This window comes from Schistocerca americana, chromosome 8 (genome assembly GCF_021461395.2).
Source record: "Schistocerca americana isolate TAMUIC-IGC-003095 chromosome 8, iqSchAmer2.1, whole genome shotgun sequence".
Lineage (NCBI taxonomy): Eukaryota > Metazoa > Arthropoda > Insecta > Orthoptera > Acrididae > Schistocerca > Schistocerca americana.
Genome location: NC_060126.1, coordinates 105,319,760 through 105,332,431, shown reverse-complemented (window position 1 = coordinate 105,332,431; position 12,672 = coordinate 105,319,760). Strand labels below are relative to the sequence as shown.

The 12,672-nt window shown below is 41.9% G+C and overlaps 1 protein-coding gene across 5 annotated transcripts in view; it reads left to right on the top strand.

The window, feature by feature from the left end:
* Nucleotides 1-12,435, top strand: part of LOC124625799 (histone-lysine N-methyltransferase 2D-like) — a 319,652-nt gene extending 307,217 nt beyond the window's left edge. For all 5 annotated transcript variants that reach the window (XM_047149255.1, XM_047149258.1, XM_047149257.1 and 2 more), the window contains one exon: nt 11,675-12,435. In XM_047149255.1, coding sequence (XP_047005211.1) covers nt 11,675-12,028 — 354 coding nt within the window. In that variant the 3' untranslated portion in view covers nt 12,029-12,435. The remainder of the gene's footprint in view (nt 1-11,674) is intronic.
* The last annotated feature ends 237 nt before the right edge of the window (nt 12,436-12,672 follow it).

Below are 12,672 nucleotides of genomic sequence, written 5' to 3'. Positions count from 1 at the left end.
TGATACATGCCAGTTTTGTATGGTTTAGATGCTAAAAATCCTGTGTGTCGTGCTGGATATTTGTGCTACACGGCACTACGCTCTCTTGTCATGGTTAATTCGCGCACTAAGTGGAAAATCTGTGTGTACTAAGCACTGTTAAGCAACTTCTTGTGATACAAAAACGAGTAACTAAAAGAAGTTTTTAAAGATACCTGGTGGGAAAGTGTGGCTCTACTGTGAAATGCGCCTTTAGACTCCTCTCTCTGGCCGCAGTATGCTGTAGTGTCTCTTAGAGGCTAAAATTTTTACAGTGCATTTCTTTTGTTGTATTCTTCCTGCATAAAAAATTTCGGGATGGGTTTCGATAGTTGGATTGGGCCATTCCCTTGTGAGATGTGTAGCGCTTCAATGTTACAAACTTAAAACTAAACAAAACACAAAATTCTAGTCCACATGACCCCACCGTACCGTTATGGGTTGATATAACGAACAGCAACATTAAGAGAGAGTTATATTACACTGAAGTGCCAAAGAAACTGGTATATGCATTTGTATTCAAATACAGAGATATGTAAATGGGCAGAATATGGTGCTGCGGTTGACGAAAGGCTATATAAGACAAGTGTTTGGTGCAGTTGTTAGATCAGTTACTGCTGCTACAGTGGCAATTATCAAAATTTAAGTGAGTTTAAGCATGTGTTACAATTGGTGCACTAGTGATGGGACACAGCATTTCTGAGGTAGTGATGAGGTGTGGATTTTCCTGTACGACCATTTCATGAGTGTACCGTGAATATCAATAATCCAGTTATAAATCAAATCTCTGACTTCGCTGCAGGCGGAAAAAGATCCTGCAAGACGGGACCAATGATGACTGAAGACAATCGTTCAACGTGACAGAAGTGCAACCCTTTCGGAAATTGCTGCAGATGCAGTGCTGGGCCATCAACAAGTGTCAGCGTGCAAAATGTTCAACAAAACATCATTGATATGGGCTTTGGGAGCTGAAAACGCACTCGAGTGACTTTGATGACTGCACGACATGACGGTTTATGCCTTACCTGGGCCCGTCAACACCGACATTGGTCTGTTGGTGACTGGAGACTCGTTACCTGGTCGGACGAGTCTCGTTTCAGATTGTATCGAGGAGACGGACGTGTACGGGTATGGAGACAACCTCATGAATCCATGGACCCTGCATGTCAGCAGGGACTGTTCAAGCTGGTGGAGGCTCTGTAATGGTGTGGGGCGTGTGCAGTTGGAGTTAGATGGGACCCCTGATATGTTTAAATATAACTCTTGCCAGATGACACGTACCTAAGCATCCTGTCTGATCACGTGCATCCATTCATGTCCATTGTGCATTCCAATGGACTTGGGCAATTCCAGCAGGACAGTGCAACACCCCACACACCCATAATTGTTACTGAGTGGCTCCAGGTTTCTGCGGCTCTTCATTATATTTTCACTCACATTCTTCTTCCTCCTCCCCATCATCCTTATAAATGTCATTAGTCATCAGACGTAGAAATTCTGTGCCAATATTAAAGCCATAACTGGGCATAAATCTTGCATTCTTTATAGAGTTTAAAAGTCATGTTGTTAGTCTAGTGCTTACTCTGTTCTATACTTTGGTTTTCATTCTCTTTATTGTGAAAATATTCTTTTCACACCAGCCAATAAATGGGGTAAGCACAACAGCGACATCTCACCTTTTCCTCTTACAGACAGCACTCCAGAATTCAGTCAGATCTGTACTCTTCGATCCTAACTCCGTATTTCTCAGTAGTCTCCATTCAGTGTCAATTTTTGGGATGCCATTTTTGATTAAACATGGATACTTTGATGGAAGACAGGGAACAGTCAGAATTCTTTCGTCTCTAATGCAGACCGGGTCAAGTCTTCTAAATGTTTTAGAATATTATCACTGAAAGGAAACCATTTGAATATCTGTTGAGCACTCTCAATCAAAAAATCCAAGCATCTAAATTTAAAGTTCTTCAGTTGGTCATGAGTCAGATCTGTATTTTTACCAATGTCCAATGAAATCTTCTTTCCTAAATACAGTTCATAAAGAGATTTAATATGAGTGATATTTCAATATAGAATTTCTTTCAAGGGGATTGATTCGAGACAATTTTCCTCATTTAACATTCTAACACCATTTTCAATGTTGCCTCAGTGTCACAATACATGGTGTGGATTTGAGGAGACTTTGGCTGCATCATAGCATTAAGTGCATTGAAGATAGGCAACACAATATTCAAAAAATTAAGAAAGAGTCTTGTAGTATTATCGTTTGATTTCTACAGAATTGTATCACTTGCCAGAAGTTTGTCATTAGCCACAGCATCAATAAAAAACAGCTTCCGAGAATCATATTGCACAAGGAGCCTGGATACGACCATATGGAAAGAGAGCCAGCGTGTGTGGCTAGGATGAAATAATTTTTGCGGTTTTACTTTTACTACGTTCTGAAAATCTTTCGATTTACCAATATGTTTAGGGCTGCACTGGAAGTAATTGTGAACATCCCTCACTACGTCTTTTATGCTTCTAGGAAGGGCTAAACAAACAAAGGATACGCATACCATTCCGTCACGAATAGCTCTGGAATATCTTGCTTAAACAAAGTGGATAAGGAATGACAGTCCCCTAAGATAGCATTCACTCCTTCTGCTGTGAAACCAGTCATATTCTCAAGAACTTGACAATCTCCTGATATAATGTATTGGCAGTAGCATCAGGAAGTGGGATCAGTCCCAGAAAGGCCTCACTTACTTCATTTCCTTCACTTGGAACACATACTGCCAAACACAAATCTTTTATGCACTCCTTATCTGTTGATTCATCAACAGTGAGACTAAATTGCTGTCTTATTATTTGTCTTAAGTGTGTCAATTCACGAAACTTGCCTTGCTTGCAACATTTATTTTTTTCAGCTACTTTTGTTATGCCACAATAAATATGTTTTGCAACTTGTTGATTAGGACACATGGCCTGGTTGAGTTTCAGTAAATGTTCAACCACCCAAAGTGATAAATCATGCTCTGCAACAAAACTAGCAAGGCGAGTTTCACCAGTCGTAACTGTCACGTTATCTTGAGTTTCCACTTCATGACATATCGGTAAATTTAGGTTGCCTTTGCTGGTCACCACAATTACAAGTTTCTTACCACTCACATGCTATTGTGCCCAGCAGTAGACATTATGAGGACCTTTCTTGCTGCTTCTGAGCCAACCACTACACACTGTTTCTTTTTCCCATTGGGGATTATATTTCGTACCATATTTTACCTTTTTGGGCATTGTCACCACGGACTGAAAATCCGACTCTGAACTCATATCTAATCAAGCACAGCAATCCCATACTTTGCACGAGCTTGTGTGTCACCTGGTAACCGCCGTGAACTCCCCAGACCCGTAAATGCACTTTGTTGCCCATATGCTCCTTTGTTGAATAGGCATAACTTCGACTCCATCCACTGCCTTGGACTACAACCGCTGGACAGTGTTTGTTTTTCATGACTTTGCCTTCTCTTGTGTCCAAACAATACAGTAGTAGACCAGCAGTAGTAATAGTTAACATAATGTTTCCTTGTGATTGAATCGACAAGTATGTGCAGCATTTACTATCGACAATGGAAGATCAGAAAATTTCGGTATATTTACACAAAATTTTGTATTTTCAAGAATAATTCAAAAATCAGAAGATCTTAAAAAAAATTTGAAGGACCTGGCAAGACTGCTTAATGCAGTTGGCCATGGCACTGGAGTTGGCATGGCTCCTCATTCCTATCGGTTTCTTCTGGAACCTCATTGACACTCTTCCTGCACATCATGTAGCAGTCCCTGCTGCAAAAGGTGGTTATTCAGGCTTTGGAGAGGTTGTCCCATTAATGAAACTGGACAATGTAATTTCCCCACAAAAAGATGAAAGGAATTACTTACTTCGTTTTCACAGAATCACTTCTCATACCACTAGGTGGAGATGTATTGTGGCATGAAGAAGCTTCACCACTGGAAGAGCTGTCTGCAGTGTGCATTTGCCTTCCTTATGAGGTGCTGTGAGGGAGACGTGGTGCTGAACTTTGCCAGGGTAATGCATCACATTGATTCAGTGGCAACCAGAAGAATCAAGAAGTGTGCCAGCCTAGTTATAGTATTGGAGGGACTGTGCTGTACTCACTGGTGCCTGGACTCAACCAACATAAAACTTTTCAGTTTACATCTGCAGTTGGCCAACCAGTTCAACTCCTGGACATGGCCATGGATTGGTGGTGTCACATGGCCCACAGCATGTATCAGAGAGATAATCTACTGATGCTTCCTGCAACATTCTCCTCAATCTCGTGTGCAAGAAATTAGATGAGGATGTGGTTTCAGTTCTTCTGAAAGGACTCAATTTTGAACTTGCTCTTAAATCCACACCCATCACGAACATCATCAGCACAGTGGAGCAGGCAGTTTGCACGACTTTGACCTTAATAAGTAGTTCATGAAACATATGCATTCTTGTGAACAAAGATCGGAAATTGCGTTCTTGCCCACCGACGAAGGCAACACAACAGTGTACCTGTCTCACGAGGAGTACATTGAGAAAAGAGGGCGCCAGGTAGAAGACAGTATGTACCAGGAGACTTTCCTGATCCTGCCAAGAGGGTGGAAAGAAAGACCGTGGTGCTTCTCAGAGAACCCGGCTTGCAAGATGAGGTTGTTAAGAAACTACAACAGAGAGCTTCATTTGCACCAAGACTTCGTGGACGGCCGCAAGTTCATGACAATTGCGCCCCTCTGTTAGCAACATTGGTGCCCTGACATGGTCACTAGCTAAGTAACTGAAGAATATGCTTAACCCTTATGTCGAGAGGTGTCCACATCAAATTCGCAACTCCATGGATTTTGTAGAATGCCCTAACAACTTTAAAGCTTAAGGATATGGACATCCTTGTGAGCTTTGAGGTGGTCTCCCATTCTACCAGAGTGCCCTTACGAGAATTGTTGGGACTTATTGGCCAAAAATTTGACATAAGAGATGATTAATCTTCTAGGGATTTCTTGATGTTGACATACTTACTTTCTTTTTGATGGTGGTTACTATGAGCAGACAGGAGCTGTAGCCATGGGGAGTCCACTTTCACCAGTTTTCATCAAAATGTATACGGAACATTTTGAGGAGGAAGCCTTTGAATCAGCCCAGTGGAAGCCTGCCTGTTTTTTCTGCTGTGTAGACAACATCTCAGTCATATGGCCACATGGAAGAGACAAGTCTAACAACTTCCTCATTCATCTCATTCCATACACCAGAACACCGGTCTTACAATGGTGATTAAGTAGTTGGAGTAACATGCCTTGCTGGGTGTTCCGGCGAAAAGAAGAGCAGATGGCACATTGGGCTAAAGTGGACACTAGAAAAATGAGTTGAGCACCATATATTTTCAGGTGCACAAGTACATACACCAGGGGCCATGGCAAGACTGTTGATTATTGGGAGCAGTTGCCAGGGTAGGTGCAAATGGGGAACGGACAGGAAAAGTAGGCATGAGGCGGGCTGGGTAGCAGGATAGTGAGAGGGAGGTCTTTCGAAAGAAGACTCGGTGCCTGCACAGCAAAATGAAAGGAGTTCAGGGGGAGGAGCATATAAGACACACAGAGTGAGGGGGAAGGTAAAGGTGGAGTTGGAGGGAGACAGGGGGGGGAGAGAAAGGTATGGGGTGGAAAAGGGCAGGAAGGGAGGAGGAGAAAGAGAGTGAGTGTGACCGTGGAGTATTCTGTAGGCTGGGGGGGGGGGGGGGGGGGGGGGGGCTCTACTCTGGGTGATATGGGTAGATGTCATCCCTCATGACGAGAGGTAGTCAAAGCCCTGGCGAAAGATATAGTTGAGCTTTACCAAGGCCAGATTTGCTGATCTATCAGAGGAGTGCTGGTTGTAGGCACGTTAACAGGTTTCTTAGTGTCGAAGGAGGAGATGTCACATATCTTTTTACGGATGAGCTGAATAGGATACCATCTGTAAATAAAGGCTCAGATAAGGTTATCAGTATAATTTGACAACTCCTGCTTTCCATTGCAGATTTGGCTTTTGCGGGTAGTGAGGCTGTAAGGTAGTGTCATTTTGACCTGGAATGGGTGACAGCTGTCAGAATGGAGGTACTGTTGATGGTTGACATGAATAGATGTATTTATGGGGCCACTTGAGATGTGGAGTTTAACATAAACGAAATTCACTTGTTCAGGTGAAAGGAGCCAACCAAAGCAAATTTTGGAGTAGATATTTGGAAAGAGCAAACGTTTTCTTTGCTGCTAGTTGAGATATTGAAATTGAAAATGTATTTGGGGTATTAGGTGTTGAGTGGGTAGAAAGCTTTCCTCCATATGTCCCACAAATAAGTTGGCATAGGATGGTACCATGTGAATACACATCGCAGCACCATGGATTTGCTTATATATTCAGCATTTGAATCTGAGTAATCTTTTGAAAGACCTGTTTCACTCTCTCCTTCTCTCCCTCCAGCTACCCTGGCAACTTCTCTCAAAAATGGATAATCAACAGTCAGTCTCCCTGTGGCCACATATGTTTGTATGTAGAGAAATAGCAAGAGCTTGTAAGATAGTGTGAATCTTTTTCTTGTTGGGCGTTTTTATGCATTACACTTCATTCAGTTGCAGATGAGTCTTTTCCTTTCCTTTATTTTACGTATTATACCATCTGGGAAATTCCAGTGCTGTTAGAGCTTTACTTACATGCGGACAGCTGCTGCCACTCAACACACAGGAATGGTGTGCTCAAAACTTTGGTACATAGGGCTTGCATCCTCTTCAACAAAGAGAACTGCGCATCTGAGGAGGGTATTCCAGAACAAGTAGTACAAGGAGTAGCAAATGTGGAGAGCCCTACACCGTACATCCAACGTAGAACTGGTGGAAACTGAGAAGCACAACAGCTTTTCTTCTCCATCTTTCCTTAATCCGATCTTGTGCCCTGTCCCTAATCGTCTCGTTGTCGGCAGGATGTTAAATACTAATCTCCTCCTCCTCCGCCAGCCGCTGGGGCTGAGCGGTTCTAGGCGCTTCAATCCGTAACCGAGCTGCTGCTGCTGCTGCTGCTGCAGTTGCAGTTGCAGGTTCGACTCCTGCCTCGGGCATGGACGTGTGATGTCCTTAGTTTAGTTAGATTTCAGGAGTTCTAAGTCTAGGAGACTGACCTCAGATGTTAAGTCCCATAGTGCTTAGAGCCATTTGAACCTCCTCCTCCAAGATTGCAGCAACGTAACAAGTCTGCAACTACAGAACATTGCCTATCAGAATAACATGGAATGCATTATGGCCATACTAACTTTCTGGCACAGATGTCTTAACTACTGGGACTGTCATTGAAGAATCAGTTGATATTTGAGTAAGGTAAGTGCTGATTAATCATGAGGGCAACTGCATCCCTAACAAGGACTGGGAACTTAAAATTAGTCTGATTAAGAAGGGGAATGTGATACTCCACAACAGACTGACTTCCGGGGTAGCAGAGGTGGTGGGTGGTTGTAAACTGAGAATGGCAAATCAAATGGAGGGAGAGAAATAAAAGCACCACACCAGCCCACCACCACCACCACCCGCAAATGGCAACGTGGTCGCTTGTTGATATATTGTGCGTGTTTGAAACTGATATCCTGGTGTTCACCTGCCAACTATTGTATCATGAAGTACACGGGAGAAGCTGAAGAATTAAGTTTTGAATGTCGATAAAGAATGGGTTCTTCTCTAACTTATTTCCTTAAAAAACACAGGCGTATTCTGTTCGAGGACGGAGAGATCTCGGAGAGATGATGATGATGATGATAAAAGAACAAACAGTGGCCTTGCTCTGATAACAGTGAAACCAATGAAATGATGCCACCATTACCAATTGGAAAATTTTAAACTCTCAGGTGATATAAAAACACTATGGTGCAGCTGTGATTTTAAAAGCAGTGTCTGGGTGCCTATTGAAATGTCTATGTAGTTTCTGAGAAGCTTAGATGTGAGATGAAAGGTGCAGATGGAGGAAGATGAACATTGATGATGTATTTTTTCCTGATAAATATTAAAAGTTTAATATAGAAACAGCAAGAAGAGGTTGAAGAGGATGGTTCAGCTGCACCGAGTTCTGCTGCAGCTGTTTAAAAGCCTTTTTTTCTCATTTAGTGTAGATGAGTTAGTGTTAGCCAATATCTACATCCATACAGATTCCACAAGCCACCATACAGTGTGTGGCAGAGGGTACCCTGTACGTACCACTACAAGTCTAGTCATTTCCTTTCCTGTTCCACTCGCAAATAGAGTGAGGGAAAAATTTCCACCTGTGTGTGTCTGTACGATCCCTAATTTCTTGTATCTTGATATTCCAGGTCTTCATGAAAAATGTATGCTGGCTGCAGTAGAATTGCTCTGCAGTCAGCTTCAAATGTCATTCCACTAAATTTACTCAACAGTGTTCCTCAAAAACAATGTTGAGGTTCTCTAAATTTATTCAACAGTTTTCTGTTCTTCAAAAAGAATTACGCATTCTGTCCTTGGATTCACATTTGAGTGCCCAAGACATCTCTGTAATACTTGCATGTTATTCAAACCTACCGGTAACAAATATCAACCTGCTACAGCGACAACTCTTGTCGATATTTTATACTGGGAGGAAAGAGGGAACTGCAGCTTACAACTTTTATTTCAAGAAATGCAGGATTCTTCCTTTATGAGCAATCATATTTATCTACACCATTAGCTGAATAAAACAATTCCTGAATATAAACAATTTGTTCTTAAGTTTGGATGCTGCCTTTTGAGATGAGACACCTGGTAGTGATTTGACATGTGATTTTAAAAAATAAATGCATACTGAGTTAATGGAAAGAGCGTGTTACTAAAATGAATTTTACAAAATAATTTAATTCAATAGACAAAAAAAATCTACTCACAAAGTGGCGGCAGAGCACACACTCAAAAGAAAGTTATAATTAGGCAAGCTTTCAGAGCCAGTGGCTCCTTTTTCAGACAGAAGGTTGAAGGGGTAGAAAGAGGGGTGAAGGAAAAGGACTGGAGAAGTCTAGGAAAAGGGGTAGATTTGGGGAAAGTCACCCAGAACTGTGGATCAGGAGAGAGATATACCATACGGAGTCAGGAGGAAAGACTGATTGTTGGAGACTGATCAGACGAGATTTGAAAACCTGAGAGCTAAAAGGTGGAAGACAGGGTAATATGTAGACAGAGATTATTGCTTAAATACCACGCACGAGTTGTTAACAGTGAAAAGCTAAATGCATTGTATGAAACAAGAGGTGGGAGGGAGTGATGAAAAATAAATGAGAAAGGCAATGAAAGATGTAGAAAACTAAAAGAGAGTGAAGCAAAGAGTAGTTACAGTGAAGAAATGCTGAGACGGAAGAAAGTAACGTAAATTAAGGCCAGGTGGGTGGTGTGAACCCAAGGACATTTTGTTGTGCTAGTTCACACCTGCGGAGTTCTGAGAAACTGATGTCTGGGGATAGAGTCCAGATGGCATGTGCAGTGAAACAGGTGCCGAGGTTGCGATTGTCATGTTGTAGAACATGCTCTGCAACAGGATATTGCATGTTGTCAGTATACACCCTCTGCCTACACCCATTCATTCAAATTGGTAATTTGCTGGTAGTCATGCTGATATAGAAGGCTGAACAGTGTTTACATAACGGCCTGTCGTTTCACAGGTTGCTTCCCCTTTGATAGTATATGTTTTGCCAGTTATCAAAGGGAGAGCGGCCTGTGAAACAACACATCATATACCAACTGTTATGTAAACACTGTTAAGCCTTTTACATTGGCATGACTACTACCAGATTATCAATTAAGATGAATTGTCATAGGCAGAGGGTGAACACTGGCGGAGCGTGCTCTGTAACATGACAGTTGTGGCCATGGTGCCTGTTACACCATACACGTTATCTGGATTCTTCCAGACACCAGTTTCTCATAACTCCACAGGTGGAAACCCTTCACCTTGTTTTAGTTTCCTACAGCTTTCATTGTCTTACCCGTCTAGTTTTCACTATCCCACTATACGTACAGTGCACTTAGCTTTTCACTCTTATTAACTCATGCACAATGTTTAAGCAGTAATCTCTGTCTTGCATATTGCCCTGCCTGCTACCTTTAAGCTCTCAGGTTTTCAAATCTCATCTAATGCAGTCCCCAACAGTCTGTCTTTCCTTCTCAGTCTGTCCGACCCACGGTTCTGGGTGACTTTCACGAAATCTACCCCTTTTCAGTCCCTTTTCTTCATCCCTCTTCCTTCCCCTTTGACCCTTCTCCCTGAAGAGGGAGAGAGACTGGCTCCAAAAGCTTGCCTAATTATAACTTTCTTTTGAGTAAGTGTTCTGCTGCTGCTTGTTATGAGCAGATTTTTTTTATCTATCCAATTAAATTATTTTGTCATATATAAAATGTATTTTAGGATTTCCTAGGATCAAATCCTCTGTCAGTGATTAAAAAGTGCCACTCAGTTGACTAATAACCTAGACATTCTGATTATGGGACTTGTAATTAGCGCACTGGAGCTAAACTCTTATTTAAGGAAAAAATTATTTGTCCCCAGGGATTCAGAAAAAAAAGCTAGTCTTCTATCTAAAGTCTTGATATAAGTGAAGTGATAAACAATTGAAACCCTCAGCTGCCGACAGGTGTCGTTGATATATATCGGTGGGGACAGCTGAAAATGTATGCCCTGACCGTGAGTCGAACTCGGGATCACCTGCTTACATGGCAGATGCTCTATCCATCTGAGCCACCGAGGACACATGTAATGTACGCAATAGATATTTGCCCATCCACTCATTACTCGCGCACACTTAAGGTGACGATTCCTGTAATAGTTCGGGCAACCCAGCCACTTACCTCCGTCTGTGTGAAAGCGCGCAGGTTGCCCGAACTCCTAGGGGGATCGTCACCTTAGCATGCGCGGGTAATGGGAAAATATCTATTAGGTACATTACGTATGTAGATTGTGTACAGTTGGGAATGTGGATCTCACGGGAAGCGTGCAAAGGATAAGTCCCTGCAGTTGCGCTATTCATCTGTGTCCTCAGTGGCTGAGATGGATAGAGCATCTGCCATGTAAGCAGGAAATCACGGGTTCGAGTCCTGGTCAGGGAACACATTTTCAGCTGTCCCCATCGAGGTATATCAACAACACCTGTTAGCAGCTGATGGTTTCAATTGTCTATCATTTGTGCTAGAGAAGCTGCACAGTCATCAATGGTACCTGTTCTTTTGAGAACAGTTACTATCATCGTATAAGCTTTCTTCCTCATCTTTGTTCTTACCTTCCACTTTCAGCCAATTTTCTCTCCCACTTCTACCTTGTACGTCCTCTCAGATGACCATGTTGATGATGGGACATTAAACCCTAATCTTCCTTCTTTCCTTTACAGTCTCTCTGGCCCACATTGCTAATGTGTATTGATATAACCATCAAGTCATTAAACTCTAGTTTCACATTCTTTTATCCTGAATTCAGATGGACTGCCTAACTCCACATCATTCACAAAGAAGGAATCCCTGTCAACATTCTTTTGTACTTATTTGTGTTATATTAGAAAATTAATGTTTAGCACATAAGCTACTATTGAATAGAGAACTAGCTTAATTGCGATGTTGCCACTACATAATGTTGATTCTATTGTTATTGCAGAACAGTGACAGCTGCGACAATCCTAATGAACAAGATAACAGTGCTGATGATGAGAAGGAAGCTGCTGGCTCACCTCAGACACCACCAAAATTGCAGCGACTACAGCAGCATATGGAATCGGAAGCAGAGATAATGGTGGCACGTCCACTTGTAAGTTATGCGGATAGTGATGGTGAAATGGGGCCAGTGGAAACTGAAAAAGAGAGGACAGATCTGGCAAGTGCTAATTTTGTTGATAGTACTGTACCTGTCCCTGTGCTCCACAAAGGAAAGAGAATTGGTACTGAACGACGAGATCCAGTTGATTCATCAACCGTTACAAATCCAGTGAAAAGGATGAGGCCAGCTAGATAGGATCAGTTGGTTGCTTATCTGAGCTCTGTAATCTCTGACCCCCTGCAGTACTCCTTCCTCAGCACCTATCAGAGTGAGCCGGAGTTATGTGCTGCAGTCAATTTGTAACTTATATCTACAATGAAGTTTTGTACATATTAGATATGGTGTACCTATAGATTGTGTACAGCACACTGCTACAATGTTTCAGCTCTCATAAGTTTTTAATTATTATTTGCTCCTGTGAAAAATGTTATGTCTTTTAATGTTTTGTATTATAACTATGTCACTGTATCTGTTAAGTATTATGTACACCAGATTACAGAGTGGTGTCATTGAAATGTCATTTTGTGAACTATGTAAACTTCCTTGCTTTTGCAACAAGTTAGTAACGTGAGCATGGTAGTTAAAATAAACAAATAAGTAAATCCTATGTTGTTCATTTCTCAACATTTCCCCTTCTGTTAATCAAGGGAGACAGTTCTAAAGTTCACAAGAACATCTTCAACAACAGAACGAAAATGGTTTACTCATAAAAATTAGTACTTAAGCAGTATAGGAGGTCTCTCACTGAATAAGTGGTGAGTCGTCGACAGGTGCACATAAAAGAATGAAAACTTTGCTAGAATAAACCCTTTGACGGGGCAGAGTGCACTTGCCCACTT